General features: G+C 40.0%; 1 protein-coding gene across 5 annotated transcripts in view; it reads right to left on the reverse strand.

Annotated features, from left to right (window-relative positions):
* mocos (molybdenum cofactor sulfurase) overlaps window positions 1-23795 on the reverse strand; it is a 156390-nt gene that overhangs the window by 107653 nt on the left and 24942 nt on the right. For all 5 annotated transcript variants that reach the window (XM_069911833.1, XM_069911826.1, XM_069911856.1 and 2 more), the window contains exons 3-4: window positions 20823-20889; window positions 2952-3608 (exon numbers count right to left, since the gene is read on the reverse strand). In XM_069911833.1, coding sequence (XP_069767934.1) covers window positions 2952-3608; window positions 20823-20889 — 724 coding nt within the window. The remainder of the gene's footprint in view (window positions 1-2951; window positions 3609-20822; window positions 20890-23795) is intronic.

Below are 23795 nucleotides of genomic sequence, written 5' to 3' on the forward strand. Positions count from 1 at the left end.
CCAAGCTCACAAGAACTTGGAGATGCCAACATAGCTCAGTCCATCATGCACACCAATCTCCCATCCATCAACCCTGTCTATACTGACTCAGGAAAACACCCAACATATTAAGACCCATCTCACTCTGGGCATACTCTCTTCCACACCCCCCCACCCCACACCTTTCATAGATGTCACATGTACAAATAGACTCAAGAACAGTTTCTTCTCTGCTAATTGAACAGACCTCTCATTCATAAAATGACATTTTATACTGTTTAACTGAACCTCTTCCTGTGCAACACAATACTCTGCACTTTTGTTTTATTTTACACTATACGTTGTACTTAAGTATGGATTGATTTGGTTGTATAGTGTCCAAACCAAAGCACTTTATCCTATCTCAGTACATGCAACAATAAGCAATTCAATTCCACTAAATATTCCATACACTTGACTTCCTAACAGCTGCAGTAATTGAAAATAGGTAGCATCATCTCCTCCACGAACGCACTCAATAACCACTCTCAGCAAGGTTGTGTACTCAATCATCTATTGTGCTTCCTCTTGATCCCCAACTACGCAGCCAAATACTTTTCCAACTCCATCTTCAAATTCGCTGATGACGCCACATTTTAGAGTGGACTTGCAAGACTGCTCACGAAATAACCCTTCTTATTGAACCAGGTATTATGTTGCAATAAACATAAAATATAATTGAACCATGACAAAAATTGATCAGCTTCGATAAAGTTTTCTGTACTGTCTGAAATTGGGGAAAAAAAGCAGGCATATCATTAAGAACACCATTACGTAAAAATGTGTTGCTGTCTATAAATCCGAGTAACAAAATACTGAATTCATGGTATGATAAAGGAATATGATATATTGATGACCGTTATATGGAGGGATTGCTTATGCCTTTTGAACAATTAAGAAATAAATATGGGACTTACTTTTGTTTTCTCCAGCTAAGGTTGTTCTAAAGAGAAAGATGGGGACCAAACTTGAACCCACCCGAAATTAGTGAAATGGAATGAGCGATTTGGCTGGGGAATACTCCTAAATTTATAACCAAGATTTATTATGCTCTCACAATGGAAGTGCAAAACTAGGTTTTCAGAGATCAAGAGATGGATGGGAGTTGGATCTAGGTGCTGCAATAATGGAAAGATGTTGGTCTGATTAGTGTTTGGACAGCATGACATCAATTATAAATACAAGGTACGGATTTAGTGCAATATAATTTCCGACATCCATTATATCTCATATCACAGAAGTTATATAAACCAAAATTTGAAATATCAGAAATTTGTTTTAGGTGTGGGACAGGAATAAGAACATTTTTACATGCTACATGGTCATGTGTGAAGGTGAGACCTTTCTGGCAGAATATTACTGAAATTATAACAAATTTCACAGGGTGGTCTTCACAAGCAAGCCAGAGCTTTATCTTTTGGAAAAATTTATTGAAATAATCAATAAATTAATTCAATTCTAAATTTAATTTGTTAAAATAGGCTTAGCAGTGGCTAAGAAATGTATTGCAATTACTTGGAAATCCAACACCCTTCTACATATAGCACAATGGACTGCTGAGATGAATAGTTGCATCTCTATGGAAAAAATTACATACAACTTAAAGAATAAATATGACATATTTATCAAGATATTCATCCATATTTGGATTATATAGGGGCCCAATTGTTATTATAACTACAATAATAAAAAGGACAATAATAGATATTGCTGTTGTATAAATGCAAGCAACTTCCCCATATAGAATTTTTTATGATCAACATAAATGAGAGCCCTGACTGTGTGTGAATTTATATATGTGTGTCTGTGTGTGTGTGTGTGTGTGTGTGTGTGTGTGTGTGTGTGTGTGTGTGTGTGTGTGTGTGTGTGTGTGTGTGTGTGTGTGTGTGTGAGTAAAATATATCTTACAAACTTGCATTTTCCATCTATAATTGATATTGGAGAGTTTACTCGCCTTTCAAGGCATGAGTAAAAGTCAGACAAGCGCCTGGATTTAAAGTCTGGGGAGGATGAAAGAAAGGGCAGGGGAGAAGGGGGGTGAGCACATATCAACAGATGAAAAGTGATAATTGCACGTGGATCCAGTTACCACATTTTGTCTGTGCTCCTCCCCCTGCCCTTTCTTTCCTTCTTCGCAGCCTTTTAATTCAGGCGCCTGTCTGATTTTTACTCATACCTTGAAGAAAGGCTGAGGCCAGAAATGTTGGTTATATATCTTTACCTCTTATCGACCGAGACCTGCCGAGTTCCTCCAGCATTTCTGTGTTTTCACTACAATCACAGCATCTGCAGACTTTTTTATTGAATTATTTCTTGCCTGTTAGCCTCCCCCATCACCCATTCCCCTCCCCACCCATCTTTTTATTCAGGCATGCCTGATTTTCAGCAGGCCTAAAGAAGGGCTCAGGTCTGAACATCAACTGCCTTTTACAATGGATGCTATGTGACCGCTGAGTTTCCCCAGCATTTTTACGGACTGCACAAGACCCTCATATTTGCAGATTTTCTTATATCAGCAAAATATGCACAGCTCGACTGAAAAGGTTCTCAGCAAATTTCACAAGGTCTCAGAACACAAAAATACAAAAACCTTTTTTAAAAATCTTTGCACATGATGTACTGCAAGCAGTAGTCCTCAATTTAAAAAAAAACTTTTACATACTGTGGACCACAGATAACAATCCCATGGATTACGCACGTGGGGTCTTTGGGGACGAGAGACCTTGAACCCTGCCAAGACCACCAATGGGGCTTTTGTTTTGTTGGAAAAATTTGAGAATTAAAAAAAAATTATTTTGTCAAATTTACAAGTGTCTTAGTTGTTTATTACTTCAATAATATTTGTCTTTGCCATGTGCTGCAGAGCACAAGTTGAGAAACATTGATCTTATGTTAAGATGCTTTATTTTCCGATTGAAAGAGAAATGCCCTACCTCTCACTAACAGACTGCCTCGGGACATAGAAATGCTCTGCTGATAAATACGAAGCTGCTGTTCCTCCTCCAAAGTATTTTTTTCCCAGCAAGTGTTCATTTTCATTCTTCACCAACAGAGCTCCAAGACCTGTTGGGAATCCAAACAGTTTATAAAATGATATGGGGATGAAGTCCGCCTGATATAAACTGAGGTCAAGTTGTGAGGTGCACACAAATGAAGCTGCATCTACTAACACATTCCAAGTTCCTGGAATTCTGCTGAACGGATACAGTTTTTTTGCCTTGATGTCCTTTATCCAAGAAAGTGGATATTTTGTTCCTGAGAAGTTACTTTGAGCAGGGTAGCAGAATAAATGGTGAATGTGGTAATTTTCCTCTTTGGCCATGGATATCTTTTCATGTAGAGTGTTTTTATCTCCATGAATTTCATCCAAGTTTATTGGAAGAGTTAGAGCACCAGCTGGAACAGACAATCCTCTCATTCCCACAACAGAAGTGTGGTTATCAGTTAGGTAACAAAACCGACTCCTTGATTCTCCATGCTCTGCAGAGGTCCACTGAAAACTTTCTGCAACTAGTTTAAGAGCAGCTGTGCATCCAGAGGTAAAAATCAGAGCATATTCTTCAGGGCTGGTGTTGAAATGGTGGAGAATCCTACAAAAGAAACAAAAACATATTTGTCAATATTGTTTGTTACTTTTAGGAAAGAGGAACAACAAATGTCAGTTGGGATGAAGAATCCACTTCCACATGTACCAGCTCTACTGATCAGCCTCAACTGAATGGCAGCACTCACACCTCTGAGTCTAAGATCACAGGATTGTCTCACTCCAGAGATGGAGCTTGAGAAGGCATGCAAGAGAGGCAATGTTACAGTGGCCATGGGGAACATCAATATGCACGTACAATGTGAAAAGTACAATTTGCACTTGATCCCAAGAGAAGGAATTTGTGGGATGCCTGCAGGATGGCTTTTTAGAGCAGATTGTAGTCAGGCACATAAGGGAAAAGGCAATTCTGCATTTGGGCTGCGCAATGATTCAAGATTATTTTATTGACATGTAATAAAAAAGAAAATGTGATAATTGATGATGAACAGGATTACATTTGGGAGTTTAAGGTAAAGGAACCCAAAGTTCATAACATAATAAAATTCACTCTGCAAGTTAAGAGGAAGCAGCTAAAATCTGATGTGTTGGTCTTACACTTGAGTAAAGACATGAGAAAGGATCTGGCCAAGGTTGCTTGGAAGATGGCAGAGTAGCAATGGCATGATGTTCTGAGTAATTTTGAAGATGCAGAATTTTTTTTTAATGCTAGAGAAGAAGAATTATAAAGATAGGGTGAGACGACCATGCCTGACGGAAGTCAAAGACAGCACAAAAGCAAAATAGAGGGAATAGAGAATTGCAAAAATTATCAAGACAGATGATTGGGTAGTTTTTAAAAAGCAACAGAAGGCAACTAAATGGAGGTTTGAGATTACCTAATTTTCAATATTATTATGAGGCAGCTCAATTTAAATTTCTTAGTGCACTAATGAATTTGGAGGATCCGCCCAGTTGGGCAAAGATAGAAATGACAGTTATTTTAGAAAAATCTCCACATGAATTTTTGTTTCGATGGAATAAAAATTTGTTACGAACTTATGATGTACCAATATTGAAACATTTATTGAATCTATGGACGAGTAAACTTGATAAAATGGGGCTTAAAAATAAATGGTCTGGGCGATTGCCATTATATAATAATCAACTTGTTCCTTTTACGGTCTCCAATATCACTTTGAAACAATGGGAAAGGAAAGGAATAAAAAACTTATCTGATTGTTTTTTTTGAAGGACATTTTTGTTCTTTTGAGGAATTACAAAGGAAATTTGGTATTAGTGGAAATTCTGTATTTGTGTACTATCAGTTAAGATCATTTGTAAAACAGATATGTGGTCGGCAAATTACTTTATTGCCCGAAACTAGCTTTGAGAAATATGTACTTTCAATACCAAAAAAGGGGTATATATCTGATTTGTATTGTATTTTACAAGAAAATGAAAGTAAGAAAGATTGGGATAAAGATAAGTTGAAATGGGAAAAAGATTTAGGTTCTACAATAGCTGAAGAAGCTTGGATGGAAATTTGTCAAAACAGTATTCGGAAATTGATGAATGCTAGATTAGCGATGATTAATTATAATTTTATACATCAATTATATTTAACACCAGAAAAATTTTAAAAATTTGGTCTTAGTAAGTCAGATTGTTGTTTTCGTTGTGACCAGACAGCCAGTACATTTTTACATACTGTCTGGTCCTGTGACCGATTGCAACAGTTTTGGAAAGGTATTCAATCTATATTTAATAGATTATATAATATTTGTGTTGTATTGGATCCTGATATATTTTTATTAGGGAATATGCAATCATTAATTGATTTAGGATTAAATAATTATCAGATTTCTTTGATCTATTTAGCTTTAGCAGTGGCCAAGAAATGTATAGCATTTACTTGGAAGTATAGAAATATATTAACTTTGGACAGGTGGTATTTAGAGATGAAGTCTTGTTTAATTATTGTTAGGTCTGCTTTGTTCGAGAATGAGTGAGTCAGACACTAGACTGAGTCGAAATCAAGGTTCTTTATTACCGGATTGTAACACTTGCAACTAACAGTGTTAGTTGGAGAAGGCGCATTCTCCCGATATCAGCAAGTGGTGTTTTTTTTATACCTCAGGACACGCACTTAGTAAATTATCATACCATTACATTGTCCAATGAATAAGCTGTTGCTACCCTTCTCTGTTAGTCTGCTGCACATCATCTTGTTATTGCCACACTTATCTTGAGCGTACAAGGTCACACCTGCATCCTGTTACTCCTTAGTACTGGGTGACTCCTTCTCCAGTCCCAACTCAAGATGTTTTTACCTTACATTATGGAAAGGATATCTTTTTCAATCCAAGATAAGATGTCATTTTATAAGTTGAAGTGGACTCCATTTGTTAAGTATATGCAATTAAGTTTGATTTAAGTATGCTCTTAGATGTGATATTTTAGATCTGATAAATCTTTTTTTAAATTATTTTTATTTGTCATATTTTCCTTTTTTTGTGTGTGTGTGTTTTGTAATACATAATATTATTAATTTTACTAATTCTTCACTCTTTATTTTGGGGGAGGGGAAGGGTGGGGTTTTTTTATATATATAGAATTTTAGTTGTTGTATATGTAGGGGGGGTTAGATTGAATTAAGTTAGGTTATTAATGTTGTATTGTAATTATATTATTTTATTTTATATTTTTTCTTGAAATGTAATCTTTCTTTTTATTCCTGTGATAAAACCTTTAAATAAAGTTTTTTTTTAAAAAAAGGCAACTAAAAATGCAGTAATGGGAGAAAAGTTGATGCACGAAGTGATCGAGCCAAATGATAAAAGAGAATACTAAAAGCTTTTTCTGATTACATAAACAGTAAAATAGAGGCAAGAATGGACATTGGTCCACTGGAAAATTATGAGGAGGACACCAGTGACTTGCCAGAAATTTATGGGGCAGAAGTGAACGTCATCCCTGTTAACCAAGGAGATATGTTTGAGAAGCTGAAGGTAGATAAGTCATCTGGACTGGAGAGACTACACTCCACAGTTGAAAGAGGTAGCTGAAGAGACTCTGAACACATTAGTACTGATTTTTCAAGAACCACTGAAGTCAGAAAAGGTTCTAGAGGATTGGAAAATAGCAAACAACACTCCACTCTTTAAGAAGGGAGAAAAGGCAAAAGATATTAAATTACAGACTGGTTCAGGATACTTGAAAGCATAGGATAAAGTAGGCCGAAGTTAGCCTGGTTTCCTTCAGGGGAGACCCTGCCTGTCAAATCTGTCAGAATTCTTTAAAGAAATAACAAGCAGGGCAGACAAAGCAAAATCAGTAGATTTTCAGAAGGCCTTTGATATGGTGCCACATAAAAGGTTGCTAAACAACATAGGAACCCATGATATCATGGAAAAGGCATGGATACTGAATGACAGCAAGCAAAGAGTGGGAAATTTATTTTTTTGGGCTGGCTGCCAGAGACAAGTAATGTTCCACAGGAGTCCGTCGGTGTTGGGTCTGCTACTTTTCACATGATGTGCAAATGAGAGAGATGACTGAACTGATGGCTTTGCGGTTATTTGTAGATATGAAGATGGGGGTAAGGCAGGTACTGTTGACAAAGTAGGGAGCCTGCAGAGGGACTTGAACAGGTTGGGAGAACAGGCAAGGAAGGTCGATTGGGGAAAAAACATACAGAATGGGGACATGCATGGTCATGAACTTTGAAAGAAGCAATGAAGAAGTTGACTATTTTCTAAATGAGAATTCAGAAAGCAGAGATCCAAAAGGAGGTGCAGGATAAACATTTCAGCAGTAGAAAGGCTGACATGGGATAGGTTTAAGTGGTATTATAGAAATGGAAACAGAACGCCAGTGATTTTTTTTTGAGGTTAGAAGCTTTTCCTAAGGCTAAATATAAAATTGCAAACAGTTTGATTCAGTTTCAAACAGATTCCAAGAACAGAGGTGGTATTGGTGACATGGAACAATTTGTACTTGGAACAAATGTAATTTACACCAGCAACAATATGCACACGAATTATGGAGAATCCATTGTCCAAGAGCTCGGCTTTCACCCAAGAGACAAACATTTTTTTTTACAAGTTTTTCCAGTGGCACCATAGGGGAAAGTCAATTTACATCAACAATGAGAATTGAATTGAAACACATATTCAAATACATTTGACTATATCTCAAATATTAAAAATGGTGGAAAAACAGGAGCTTGTTGGCAAATTAATAACTCATCTGAGTAGCTAAACTATTTTTGAAAACTGCTCTAGAAATGATTCACTTGTTCAAGTCAATACGTAGTATTTAATAATTCACTGACACTACCCTCCAAAAAAATCCCCTTGAAAACCAATGACCTTATCTCATATGATTGGGTTGTGTGCTGCACAGTTGCCTTAAACCATTAGGTCCTTTTAAAAAAAATAAATACCTACTGATCCGATGTACAAGTTGGTATTGATTCTGGCTGCCTGGCAACAGCTCTGGCAGTTGTGATGACATGCTTGTGATTAGTAAGGGATTGCTTAAGGTGATATGTGAGTGGAAAGAAAAAGTTTGAAAACCACGGTTTTAATCATACCTAATTGTTAGGCATATACTGAGAATCTGGTTTCAATTTAGGATTTTTTTAAATTTTGAAGCTCCCTGAAGACCTAGAACCTAATATGATAGGGACAGTTTATAATTTCAACCCTCATCATAAAGGGGTGGCATTTACCCCTTATGAATTACTTTTAAATTCTAGGGACACTTCTTGGAAAGAATTAAAAAACTATGAGAACAGAATTATCAACAGATATTTTCTGAAACTACATGCAATGAATCTTAACTTTATTTCTTTATGGGTTTCTGTGGCGGCACACATCCTCACGGCGAACCGGCCCCACTTGTATCGCGGGGCAGCCATGGGGAAATGGCATCGTCAGAGGTTTCTCTCTGACTCCAGCATCCCTTCCAGCGCACACCCCGGGCAGCGATTATCATGTCAGGGTCACCACTGTGGCAGTGTGAGAGACACAACCACCACGTTGAGAGTCATTAACCACCCTCAACATGGTGGTTGTGTCTCTCTCACTGCTCACACTGCCACAGTTCCTTTCTTATTTTCTAAATTTGTAAAATTAATTAATTTTTGGTTTTTACCCCATTGTTTACCTTTTTATTATTAGTAGTGGACTGTTTGTGTTAAGCTCGTAGCCTCCAAAGGGATCGACAGTTAGGTAAATGGTATAGTGGGTTTTTATTTTAATTTCTTTTCAGTGTAACATAGGTTTCAATACCATTTTTATTGCTATATAAGATTTGTCAATACTTTATTTTAATTGTCATGTACCTATGTAACATTTATTTGGTGAAACCAATAAAAATATTGAAAAAGTAAAAAAAAAAATCAGTTAACAATTCGGTCTAGACTAGCGGTTCTTAATCTTTTTTCCCCACCACTCACATACCACCTAAAGTAATCCCTATGCCAAAGGTGCTCTGTGATTAGTAAGGGATTATTTAGGGTGGTATGTGAATGGGAAGGGAAGGTTGAGAATCACTGCTCTAGACCCAATTGTTACTGAAATATTTTGCTTGAGAAAAATTGTCATTGGCCCATTTCCTTTGGAGTCATGGAACTGTGCACATAATGAGTCAATTAGGTACAATTAAAATAGTGATTTTCAAACTTTTTCTTTCCACTCTCATTCCACCTGAAGCATAGGGATTACTTCAAGTAGTATGTGATTGGAAAGAAAAAGTTTGAAAACCAGTGACCTTTGGCATTGTTTAAAGGAATAAGTTAATAAAATATATGTTTAAAAAGGAAGAATAAGATTAAGTAGTTTCACTTTTCACAAGCAAACATCACTTTACAGAAACAGACAGAAATTGAAACAAAAAGGGGGGGAAGAGAGAGAGAGAGGGGGGGAGATAAAAGCTGCTGCAGTCAGTGAAAGGCTGAAAAGTGAAAAGCCTGCTAAAGACTCCATTTCAAGATGGGCTTTGAGTTCCATGTTCAACCTATTCGAAATCTACGTAGTGACTGGTTGTTGTGTTTCTCCTGATATAGAGGAAAAGAAGAACTCTTTGTTGTAACCTGGAAGAAGGCACGTTTCTTCAGAAAGACTCTATGGTTGGTGATGGAAGGAAGTCAGTTTGTGTGTCCACCGAACAAAGAACATCTCTCCGTACCCACCAAAGACCTTCCTGACTGGTAACAACTGAAGTTAAGACACCAGAGCCTGTTGAATGTAATGACTGTTCAACTCTCTGCACAATACTGAAAACTGTCCAAGACCAGTCAACATGGGGAAGCAAACAACAGGACAGTGAAAAAAGAACCACCTTGCACACACACACACACACACACACACACACACACACGGGGGGGGGGGGGTTGTTATGTAACTTATTAGTGATAAGTTTAATATTGATCTTATTATTCTGTGTTAAGAAAATAAAACCAATTTTGTTTAAGTAGCCATTGTCTTGGTGAATTTCTGTAGCTGCTGGTTTTTGAGTCCTTGGGGTTTGTAACACGAGGGATTACTTAAGGTGGTGGTAATGTGAGAGGAAAGTAAAAGTTTGAAAACCCACTGCATTAGAACAACACAAATCTTGTGACAAGTCCAGGCAGCAGAATCACTATTTCAGCATTTCATGTTCAGTGTACCACTTCATCTTGTGCGTGGATTATCCAACACAATCTTGAAACCAAATACGTTTGAATTGGTTGGTACACTTTGGTTTCAGGTGGTGGCTCAAATGCTAATATGACTCATTGAACTCCCACAGAATAATAACATAATGATGACAAGTTCATGATCTACGCCAACTGTACTTTAAAGGACAGGAATTCTTCCCTCAGACCATTGGAATAGATAATTACTAACTTCAACTGCTCAACCATTTGCAGTAAACCTCCCAGAAGATGAATTATGCCTGCAAACAGATGACTGGTGTCACAGGAACCCAACATTGTGCATTCATTTCACCTGCCACTCAGGAAATGAAGTTATCTTTATTGCAAACCAAACATTATATAAAAAAGGAGGGATGTCCCATTTTAACTATACAAAGCTTTAGTGGGGCAGAGTGTGGTATGCAGTTTTATTTTAAGTAAGGCTTTTATTGGAGATGTTTTTTAAATTTTATTTATTTATCGGGGTAGTTAAGAGAACGTTTATCTGGTTGATTCCTGGGATGAAGGGAATGACAATGATAAATGATTCAGCAGCACTAATGCTGGCAACTATGAATACATATTGGATCAAAAGAATGCCACACTGAAACAGTTTCAATGCAAGTTATGGACAGCAAACCTCAGAAATTAATCTCTCAATATTTATGTCACTTGCACTAATAGGTTTGGAGTGACCCACAATATTATTCCAAATATAGCCCCTTTCACATCTCGTGTGAAAACAAAATCAACTCAATGCCAGCGTCAGATGACATCATCTCACGCCAGGGATCGACAGCCTTAGTATAATCCCTGGCATCTGCAGATGACGGTGTTGCAATCAGGCAAATGTGAAATGGGTAATTGCATTGAGGGATTGAAATGATCCAAATTTTTGTGTGAGTGCAGGAATGTGAAGGGTGAAGGAAGATTAAAATGAAGGAATAAACGTTGCCATGGGAAAGTCACAGTGGGGGGAGGGGGGTGGGAAGAGAGAGAGAGGAAATAAATGCAAATAAATGCTAATAGCGGATATTTTTAAATAGCATGGGAAAATTGCTAGTGCTATAGCGCACAATTTAGAAAGGCTGTGGAGAAAAAAGCAATGGCAGACTTGACTTCCCAGAATGCTGTGTGGCGGAGACACAACTCTATGAATGCTCTATGCATGCAGCTGGGCATGGAATTCTGGGAGGGCAGGTCCGCCATCACTTTTCCCCCATGTTATTTATAAATTGTACCCTATACTGCTACCAACTTTCCCATGCAATAAAAATTGTGCACTTAGAGCACTACAAACTTTCCCACCCTGATTAAAAATTGTCCGCTATTGCTAGCACTTTCCCACACTCCTTTATAAAGGTTAATATAGGTTGGCACAGCAACAACAGGGGTTGAAGGGCTCATACTGTGCTGTACATAAAGCTTATGTTATAATTAGGCATGATTAATTTTGTTCAAATACAAATCATAATACATTTTTCAGATTTACGGCAGGTCCACCATCACTCGATGTGTCATGACATCACTGGTAGATGGTAGAACAGTCCTCACCCAGAGATGGATCCTTGCAAGTGTGAAAGTGTTCTGTGTCCCAGTTAGGAGTGGACAAGTGTGAAAAGCCAAACCCCCATTCCTATTCCAGGACACTAAATGGGCAATTTAGTGGGATGCAAGTATGAAAGGGGCTTATAATTGAAAAAGTTATTTGCAGTTGTCAACAATAAACAAAGGACATGTTTGCTCTCTCTGATAAAATGATACTATTTTGATACAAAATCAAACCATTTATTCTTCAATTTTATTTTTACTGAAATGAACAGGGCTATACTTTGAGCAGCTATAATTTGTGATGGGTTTGAGGAGATTCTGGCTGGTTGCATCACTGCCTGGTAATGGAGGCACCAAATCTTAGGACAAGAGTAAACTCTTGAAGGATGTTAACTTGGCCTGCACCAGACTTCACTCCAATGAGGACATCTACATAAAAAAGCAGCCTCTATTCTCACAGGAACCTAAAGACAAGCACTCAGCGGTACAAGGAGAGCATCTTCCCCACTGCCATCAGATTCGTGAACAATAACATAACATAACATAACAATTACAGCACGGAAACAGGCCATTAGGCCCTTCTAGTCCGCACCGAACCAAACACCCCTTTCTAGTCCCACCTCCCTGCACAATGCCCATAACCCTCCATCTTCTTCTCATCCATATACCTGTCCAACCTTTTCTTAAATAATACAATTGACTCCGCCGCCACTATTTCTCCCGGAAGATCATTCCACACAGCTACCACTCTCTGAGTAAAGAAGTTCCCCCTCATGTTACCTCTAAACCTCTGCCCCTTAATTCTTAACTCATGTCCTCTTGTTTTAAACTTTCCACCTCTTAACGGAAATAGTCTATCCACATCCATTCTGTCTATCCCTTTCATAATCTTAAATACTTCTATCAAATCCCCTCTCAACCTTCTACGCTCCAAAGAATAAAGACCCAATCTGTCCAATCTCTCCCCATACTCCAGATGCTTAAACCCAGGCAACATTCTGGTAAACCTTCTCTGCACTCTCTCCACTCTGTTTATATCCTTCCTATAATTAGGCGACCAGAACTGCACACAGAACTCCAAATTAGGCCGCATCAACGTCTTATACAATCTCAACATCACCTCCCAACTCCTATATTCCATGCAATGATTGATAAAGGCCAGCATACTAAAAGCCTTCTTCACCACCCTATTCACGTGAGTTTCTACCTTCAGGGAACGATGTACCGTTACTCCTAAATCTTTCTGCTCTTCTGTATTCCTCAATGCTCTCCCATTTACCACGTATGTCCTATTCTGATTCTTCTTACCAAAATGAAGCACCTCACACTTATCAGCATTAAATTCCATCTGCCATTTTTCAGCCCACTTTTCTAAGCAGCCCAAATCCCTCTGCAATCCTTGAAAACCTTCTTCATTATCCACTATTCCACCTATCTTAGTATCGTCTGCATATTTACTAATCCAATTCACCACCCCATCATCTAGATCATTAATGTATATAACGAACAACAATGGGCCCAATACAGATCCTTGAGGCACACCACTGGTCACCGGCCTCCAACCTGACAGACAATTATCCACTACCACTCTCTGGCCTCTCCCTTTCAGCCAATGTTCAATCCATTTGACTATCTCAAAATTTATACCAAAGACACTGCCTTACTTTTCGTGCACTGTTATTCGTATTTTTATGTATATGTATATATGTATACCTAGTGTCGCCGAGAATAATACCTAGTGTCGCCGAGAATATTCTCCCAGAATCACAGTGCGGCTTTCGCGCAAACAGAGGAACCACTGACATGGTCTTTGCCCTCAGACAGCTCCAAGAAAAGTGCAGAGAACAAAACAAAGGACTCTACATCACCTTTGTTGACCTCACCAAAGCCTTCGACACCGTGAGCAGGAAAGGGCTTTGGCAAATACTAGAGCGCATCGGATGTCCCCCAAAGTTCCTCAACATGATTATCCAACTGCACGAAAACCAACAAGGTCGGGTCAGATACAGCAATGAGCTCTCTGAACCCTTCTCCATTAACAATGGCGTGAAGCAAGGCTGTGTTCTCGCACCAACCCTCTTTTCAATCTTCTTCAGCATGATGCTGAACCAAGCCATGAAAGACCCCAACAATGAAGACGCTGTTTACATCCGGTACCGCACGGATGGCAGTCTCTTCAATCTGAGGCGCCTGCAAGCTCACACCAAGACACAAGAGAAACTTGTCCGTGAACTACTCTTTGCAGATGATGCCGCTTTAGTTGCCCATTCAGAGCCAGCTCTTCAGCGCTTGACGTCCTGCTTTGCGGAAACTGCCAAAATGTTTGGCCTGGAAGTCAGCCTGAAGAAAACTGAGGTCCTCCATCAGCCAGCTCCCCACCATGACTACCAGCCCCCCCACATCTCCATCGGGCACACAAAACTCAAAACGGTCAACCAGTTTACCTATCTCGGCTGCACCATTTCATCAGATGCAAGGATCGACAATGAGATAGACAACAGACTCGCCAAGGCAAATAGCGCCTTTGGAAGACTACACAAAAGAGTCTGGAAAAACAACCAACTGAAAAACCTCACAAAGATAAGCGTATACAGAGCCGTTGTCATACCCACACTCCTGTTCGGCTCCGAATCATGGGTCCTCTACCGGCACCACCTACGGCTCCTAGAACGCTTCCATCAGCGTTGTCTCCGCTCCATCCTCAACATCCATTGGAGCGCTTACACCCCTAACGTCGAAGTACTCGAGATGGCAGAGGTCGACAGCATCGAGTCCACGCTGCTGAAGATCCAGCTGCGCTGGATGGGTCACGTCTCCAGAATGGAGGACCATCGCCTTCCCAAGATCGTGTTATATGGCAAGCTCTCCACTGGCCACCGTGACAGAGGTGCACCAAAGAAAAGGTACAAGGACTGCCTAAAGAAATCTCTTGGTGCCTGCCACATTGACCACCGCCAGTGGGCTGATAACGCCTCAAACCGTGCATCTTGGCGCCTCACAGTTTGGCGGGCAGCAACCTCCTTTGAAGAAGACCGCAGAGCCCACCTCACTGACAAAAGGCAAAGGAGGAAAAACCCAACACCCAACCCCAACCAACCAATTTTCCCTTGCAACCGCTGCAATCGTGTCTGCCTGTCCCGCATCGGACTTGTGAGCCACAAACGAGCCTGCAGCTGACGTGGACTTTTTACCCCCTCCATAAATCTTCGTCCGCGAAGCCAAGCCAAAGATACAAAGAAGATATATGTATACACACACACACACACACACACACACACACACACACACACACACACACACACACACACACACACACACACACACACACACACAAGGTGGTTTATTATATGAATGTTTCCTCTATGAGGCTGCCACAAAACACCGAATTTCATGACTGTTCATGACAATAAATTCTGATTCTGAACAGAAAAAAAACAGGATGACATGCAGAAATGTTTCTCAGATCAACAGGATAAGAGATTATTATCCAAAGTATAAAAATTCAGTATTAGTCCAGAAGGGTGTAACATGCCCAGACACAAGACACGTTGCTGCTTGATCTTATTTTGGGACTCATTAATAATAAGTGTAGGAGGTTGCAAAGATCAGAATGTGAATAGAATTGCATATTAAATGGAATACACAAAAAACTCAAGGTTATTCCATGTGCACTGAGCAAAGGAGGTCTGCAAAGCCAACAGTTAATCAGTGTTTGCTTGTGGCATAATGTGCAGTACACTAGAGTAAGGAAGTGCAAACGTATCTCTACTTCACCTTGAAAGATTGATTGAGTCCCAGGATGGTGGGAAGTGACGTCAAAAGTCAGGTGTTGCTTCTCCTGCTGTTGCATAGGTAAGTGCCACATGACGGGCAGTGGCAGGAAGGGCTGACAGAGGAAGTGAACCCTGCAAAATGTTAAGAAAAGTGGGGTGGAATCTTGTTGGCAAAAATTGGCAAGGATAGTACATTGTACAGAGTCCAAGAGAATAAAAAATTAGGACTATGGGAACTCTCTTGTTTTGTGAAGGAGAAAAGGGGTGAAAGCAGAAGTGCAGCAAATAGTTGAGATGCAATGAAAGAGTCTGTCCACCATGAGAAAGGGCAAACCAGAGTTGTTGAAGAAGGATATTTCAGAGGCTCCTTTGAAGACTGTTTCATACCTATTAAAAAAGGTAATAGGGAAAATCCTGGGAATTATAGACAGTGAGTCTTACATCAGTGGTATGCAAATTGTTGGCAAAGATTTATTTTTTTATTTTTTTTTATTTTTCACACTATGAACCATCTTAACCAAAATACACACAAACATTTCCCTCTTGAATACACAGTCATTTTCTCCCTCTCCCTTTCCTCCCTCCTTCCCACCCCCCCTACCCACTAAACGTGCAACATATACAATACAATAAACCCATTAAACAATGTCATCACACAATGAAAACAAACAAGAAAATTGTGTCATCTACTTTTACACACTGGATCAATTCATTTCGTCTTCTTATCATTCTGTCATTTTAGGGGGTGGAGGTCCGCGGTAGGCCCCCTCTGTTGTGTTCCATGTACGGTTCCCAAATTTGTTCGAATACTGTGATTTTATTTTTTAAATTATATGGTTTTTGTTTCCAATGGAATACATTTATTCATTTTTATGTACCATTGCTGTACTCTCAGGCTCTCTTCTGATTTCCAGGTTGACATTATACATTTTTTTTGCAACAGCTAAGGCTATCATAATAAATCTTTTTTTTGTGCTTCATCCAATTTGAGGCCTAGGTCTTTACTTCTTATATAACTTAGAAGAAAGATCTCTGGACTTTTTGGTATGTTGCTTTTTGTGATTTTATTTAATACCTGATTTAGATCTTCCCAAAACATTTTCACTTTCTCACATGCCCAAATTGCATGTACTGTTGTTCCCGTTTTCTTCTTACAGCGAAAACATCTATCTAATACTGTTGGATCCCATTTATTTAACTTTTGGGGCGTGGTATATAGCCTGTGTAACCAATTATATTGTATCATGCGTAACCTCGTGTTTATTGTATTTCTCATTGTTCCGGAGCATAGCTTTTCCCATTTTTCATTTTTTATCTTTATGTTTAGATCTTGTTCCCACTTTTGTTTGGGTTTACAGCTTATTTAATCGTTCTCTTTCTCTTGCAGCTTGATGTACATGTTTGTTATAAATCTTTTAATTATCATTTTGTCTGTAATCACATATTTAAAGCTGCTTCCTTCTGGTAACCTCAGCCTGCTTCCCAATTTGTCCTTCAAGTAGGTTTTCAGTTGGTGGTATGCAAACATTGTACCGTGAGTTATACCATATTTGTACTTCATTCATTCAAAAGATAATAAATTATTTCCCAAAAAACAATTTTGGCAAGGATTCTTAAGGATAAGATCTATGAGCATTTGGAGAAGTACAGTCTACTCAAGGATGGTCTGCATGGCTTTGTGAAAGGAAGGTCATGCCTCACAAGCCTAATTGAGTTTTCTGAGGAGGTAACTAAAGAAATTGATGATAGAAGGGCAGTAGATGTTGACTATATGGATTTTATTAAGGCTTTTGACAAAGTCCCCCATGAGAGACTTGTTCAGAAAGTCATGAGGCAGGGGATCCATGAAACCTTGGTTGTCTGGATAAAAAAATTGGCCTGCATGTAGAAAGCAGATAGCAGTAGTGGAAGGAAAGAATTCTGCCTAGCGGTCAGTGACTCATGGCGTTCCACAATCTGTTATGGGACCCATCCTCTTTGGTGATTTTTATAAATGACCTAGATGAAGAGGCAGAAGGATGGGTCAGTAAGTTTGTGGATGATCCAAAAGTTGGTGGAGTTGTGGATGGAGTTGAAGGTTGTCTTATGTTACAAAAGGATATAGACAGGATGCAGAGTTGGGTGGAAAAGTGGCAGATGGATTTCAATCTGGATAAGTGTGAGGTGATGCATTTTGGAAGGACAAACCAGAAAGCTGAGTACAGAGTTAATGGTCAGTTACTTAAGAATATGGATGAACAGAGGGATCTTGGGATCCAAATCCATATATCCTTCAAGATAGTTGAGCAGGTTGATAGGATAGTTTAAAAGGCCTATGTGATGTCAGGCCTCATTAAAAGCAGAATGGAGTTCAAGAGTCAAGCGGTCATGTTGCAACTTGACAAATCTCTGGTGAGACCACAGTGTATAGTTCAGTTCTGGTCACCTCATTATAGGAAGGATGTGGAAGCTATGGAGAGGGTGCAGAGGAGATTTACCAGGATATTTCCTGGATTGAAAAATGACTCATGAGGCAAAGTTAGCAGAGCGAGGGCTTTTCTCTTTGGAGTGTAGAAGGATGAGGTGAGACTTAATAGAAGTCTACAAGATTATGAGGTATAGATAGGGTAGACAGCCAACACCTTTTTTTTTAAACCAGGGCAGGAATTAGCAAATACTGGAGGTCACAAATACAGTAGAAAGTGAAAGGACGGAAGTTTAGGTGAGACATCAGGGGTACATTTTTTGCACAGAGAATTGTGGCTGCCTGGAATGCCTTGCCAGTAATAGTGAAGGAGGCTGAAACATTATGGGTATTTAAGAAACTCTTAGACAGGCAAATGGATGGAAGAAAAATAGAGGGTTACAGGGTGGGGGGGGGGGGGAAGGAAAGGTTTAGTACTTTTTTTAAAGGAACATATGGGTCGGCACAATGGCTGAAGGGCCTGTACTGTTCTATGGAACAAATGTGATGGAGACTGAAGAACTGAAATAATGCAAATCTATAAATGCCTTATTTTAAAACAAAACTTGCAAGTTTGTTCCTCTTCTCTGGAAAAAAAAAAGGTGATTGGATTAGGGTTAAGTTCAAAGTGTCCAAGTGAAAACTGGGTTTCATTTGTTTATGATACTGAAGAAATAGCTTGATAATTTATGATTCAACACTGGTGACAATAGCAAAACTGATAGTTGCCCTTTGATTGGAATGCAAACACAATTGATATCAAAAACAAAACAGCTAAATTTCACTTCAAAACTCTTGCAGTTTCAGCTTGAACAATATTTAACCTGCTGTCCTTGCACAAAATGAAATAAAGGAGGGCAAAGTTGGAGAGGGGAAAAGAGAACTATATTAGTGAAGGAGAGAAAGTAGGCATGGGTCAGCTAAATAGAGAAGAGAAAAATAAAATGACAAAAATTGAGAAAATAATGGATAAAAGGCAAAGATAAACAAATGAGAAAACAGTTATTTTGTGTATAAGTGAGTTTATCATAAGGTATATGATAAAGCAGTGAAAATGTATATTTTATATTACAAGTACATGGTCTCATTTGCATGTATTTATGAGACTGGAGATAAATTGGTAAATTTTTACCCCATTGCTTGGAAAGTCATTGCTTCACGCAACAAGTACAATTATTTATTTCTACAGTGCTAGAATTTCAGAACAAACCCAAAAGGCAACAGCACTGTTCAATACTCACTTAGTGGAACTCCTGTTTTCTGACTTCAGACTACTTTGAATCCAAGTGAAGGACCACACAATATGCAAATATTGAGAATATTAATTACAATAATTAACAAAAATTTAATTTGATGGAGGTAGATAAACTAGTGGCTGGCAGGAGAGATAAAAATAATGGGGCGCAGGAAAATAATTCATCACAGCATTTAAATGGATAATTCTGTAGTGGCAACTTAAGTAACATAAAGCCTGCAAGTTCTATCCATGGGGTACCAAGTACAAACAATTGATAGAAAGCATTAAGTAGGTCACAGCTTAAACCATAAGATAGATCCATACACTGGACACTAGCTTCAGTGTTTAAAGTGAATAATATGAAAAGTGATATTAAGTCATCGAGTACAGAGATAGGCCTTTTGACCCAACCAAATTCTGCTGGACATCAAGATTTATCCATTCTAATCACATTTATCAACACATCATCTATAGCCTTCTATGCCTTAGCGATTCAAGTGGAATCTTCATAAATGTAGTGAGAGACTACCTTTATCACCCACAAATAGTGTGTTCTAAACACTATTTACTCTCCTGGTTAAAAAAAATTCTTCCCCTCTAAACATCCTTCTCCTTACCTGCTTAAACTAAAGCTGTTTGGTTATAGACAACTTATAACCAAGTTATAAATTTATTCAATAAATGTAGAAAACAATGAAAATTCACAATTTAAAATGATAATTCTGTGAACAAACCAATTCCCTCCTTCACTTTCAAGATTGTTATTATGCACACAATCAGGTCAGGTAAAATGAACAAACTCTGGTTGATACACGGTAGGTCAAGCTGACAAAAAACTCTTCCTAATACATTACAACCTTGATTTAAGACATATGTGCTATACTTATGACCTCAATGCTAGTACTCATTATCCCAATCCATACTTCTACTCTAATAATACCAGCCACTGAATCTGTTCCATCGAGGATAGTATAGTTTTTTTTTAAGTTATACTTATTTTCCCATTGGAGAGTTGTGGCACACTTCAGATGTGTGTCAAAAGCCCTTTTTTCAAAATAAAAAGAAACATGCTTTAAAATTAATTCTGAAAAGGATTTTAAAAATTACACTAATTAAATAATAAAACCTTTTTGTAATGGGTCCAGATACATCACTTAATCAATTAAAACTAAACAAGCCTACATCTCTAATATGCAATATCATAATTAAATGTCACATCAAGTGAAAAGAACAGTCAGGGACAAAATGTCCTCAGAAACACGAGAGAGGGAGGTATATTCAGTCATTAAATAATAAACTTTAACAACAAAGCAACATGGAAATATAGCGACCCATCGCTGTATCAGGGTGACATTTCAATTGCACAAAATTTCATGAAAGTTTGCCAGCAGTTATATTAAAGCAAGATTCACTCATACACAAGAAGGCAAATCTTAGGAAACGTCAGAAATATGGAAATCCTCAATCCCTTGGGGTTTCAGAATGTTAAAGACATATACACAGGAGATTCACCAAAAAATTAATCAACTTATACAGTGCAATTTGCAGAAATAACAAGGCAAGTATGCTGAAATGTTATTTTAACACCATACCTGCAACGAACCCGGTCAATAGTATCATGTGTCAGTCTACTAGCAACATTTCCACTGTGGGGATTACCTGGAATTAATAATAACCAATAATTACACATTTTTAAAGCTCATATACACTCCAAGATATAGTAAGGAGCACACCTTACACAAGTTAACTTGAAAAGAACAAAACTGGTATACAAGTAATTGAATGCTGAAGAATTCAATTAAGTTGCGATCATTTTAATATTAGTTTTTAAATCGGTTGACAAATGCAACATTTCAGAGATGAAGCTACCAACTTGTGCAGTGGCCTTGTATGAAATAATCTGAGTAAAGGATTGTAGCAGCCTGCGCATGCAGACGTGGCCCGGTAAAATGACCGGCAAACGTAGTACAGACCTGGGAATGACACTGGCCGTCATCTCAGGTGACCTCCCACATGGCAGGAAGATGGGGAACTATGCTGGAAATGCCGGCCAATCCTAGCCTAGCACTCTGATAATGCGGGGCCCTGACGTCAGCGCCTGCGGCCCATATTATTCTAAGGCTTTGGTGTGCGTGTCGTTCTTCTCAACGCTTGTATAGCATGAAGGCTACCTTGGTGACCCCGAGAGGTCCAACCAGCAGTTGAACCCAAAGAAGACAGACCAGGAGGAGCCAACGACCATCAGTCTCACTCAGGCCCATACTTTGGATGTCATAGCCACTCATGTGGTTTGAGCAGGCCAAGGCTCAGTTCCAGATTCAACACATCGCTGCCGATGACACCTGCTACTCCTACATCGTGAGCGCACTTGATCAAGACACAGCAGCAAGGGTCATAAACTTCCTATGGCAGTCTCTGGAGAAAGACAAATATGCAGCTCTCAAAGAGTTGTTAACCCGCACTTTCAGGCTCTCCCAGCATGAGCACACTGCCTGATTGCTGCACATGGACAGATTGGGGACAGGACCCCATCCGCCCTAATGAGCAAGATGCTCGATTTGACTGAGGGCCACACACCTTGCCTGTTCTCTGAGCAGATCCTTCTGGAGCAGCTGCCTGAGGATACTCTCAGAGTATCCTCTTAAATCAAGGACATGCTCTGGAGAGCAAAGGAGGACACCAGCACCATCATAGACCACATCAGCAAGCTTCATGAACAGCTGCCAGACCAAGACCAGTGGAGAGACAAAATAATTCTGCGACTGTCATAGTGATGGGGTGTGGAAGCCCGTCGATGCCGCCCTCCCTGCAGGTTTCCAGGAAATGCCCTGGCCAACTGTCGTCAATAGCTGCGGCGGTTGGCCCACTTGGTAGCCTCCTCTATGTCTGGGACTCCTTGTCGGGCAGGCATTTCCTAGTGCAGAGATAAGCATCCTGCCCCCCGCAGTCCTCGACACCCACAATGGCAAGCAGGGCCCAGCACTGAGAGCAGCCAACAGCTCCTCCATTTGGACTCTTGGTACCCACACCATTCCCCCTCAGTTTGGCAACAGCCGCTTTACATGGACCTTCACCCTCGCAGAAGTAGCACAATTGCTTCTGGGGGCCGACTTCCTTCATGCCCACTACTTGCTTGTTGACCTCAAGGGATGGCACTTGGTACACACCAGAACTTTTCAGAATCTACCTCTGGAGGAAGCCAAGCTACCTACCCCCCACCTTGACTCTATCAAGTTTTTGGACAAAGAATTTGCCCACATCCTGATGGATTTCCCCTCAATAGTGGCACCATACATCTCCACAGCCAAGTCAAAGCACAGGGTAAGGTTCCACATCATGACCGAGGGCCCCCTACTCCTCGCCAGGGCACGCCAACTCCCTCCGAAAAGCTCAGCCAAGCAAAGGAGGAGTTTAAGAAAATAGAGGAGCTGGGGTTTGTGCGGTGCTTTGACAGTCCCTAGGCATCTCCCTCCACATGGTGCCCAAAACAACTGGGGCATGGAGCCCATGTGGCGACTACTGCCACCTCAACAAGACCACTATGCCTGACAAATATCCCGTGCCCCACATCTAAGACTTTGCTGCCAACCTGTATGGGGCATGGGTGTTTTCCAAGGTGGATCTCATTCGGAGTATCACCGAATCCCAGTTCACCCAAAGGACGTCCCCAAGACCGCAATTATAACGCCTTTTGGCTTGTTTGAATTCCTCTGTATGCCCTTCGGTCTAAAGAATGCGGCACAAACTCTCCAACGGCTGATGGACGCGGAGGGCTGGGACCTTCCATTTGCATTCATCTATTTAGACGATATCCTCATCGCTAGCCGCAACCACAAAGACCACATTGCCCACCTTTGCGCACGGCTGATCGTGTTTGGGCTGACAGTTAACCCAGCAAAGTGCCAATTTGGCCTGATCACTATTGACTCTCTGGGGCACAGGATAAACAGACACAGGGCTACACCCCTCCCTGAGAAAGTTCAGCACTTCGCCAAGCAACACACAGTACAGGACTACAGGATTTCACTTGCATGATATACTTTTCACACAGGTTCATACCGGCAGCGGCACGCATCTTTACACTGATGGTGGGCGTCAGAAGACATTATCTGGAACGATGAGTCTTCAAGGGCATTCTAGAATACCAAAGATATGCTGGCCAATGCCACCCTCCTGGTACACCCCAGACTGGAGGCACCTACCGTTCTGACGGTCAACGCCTCCAGTACAGCAGTGGCAACCCCTGGTCTTTTTCACCAGGCAACTCCACCCCCCAAAGCTCAAATACAGCGCTTCCGACCAAGAGCTATCGGTGCTGTACCTTGCAGTAAGACATTTCCAACCTTTTGGAAGGTTGGCAATTCAAGGTCTTCACCAATCACAAACTGCTGACCTTCACCTTCCATAAGGTATCAGACCTGTGGTCAGCCCGACAGCAGAGACACCTGTCCTATGTGTCCGAATTTACCATGGACATACAGCACATCATGGGGAAAAGCAATGTGGTAGCCGATGTTCTGTCATGCCCCACAATAGAGTCAGTACACACCCTACTCCAGGTGTTC

Source organism: Narcine bancroftii, chromosome 1 (assembly GCF_036971445.1).
Source record: "Narcine bancroftii isolate sNarBan1 chromosome 1, sNarBan1.hap1, whole genome shotgun sequence".
In the NCBI taxonomy this organism is placed as follows: Eukaryota; Metazoa; Chordata; class Chondrichthyes; order Torpediniformes; family Narcinidae; genus Narcine; species Narcine bancroftii.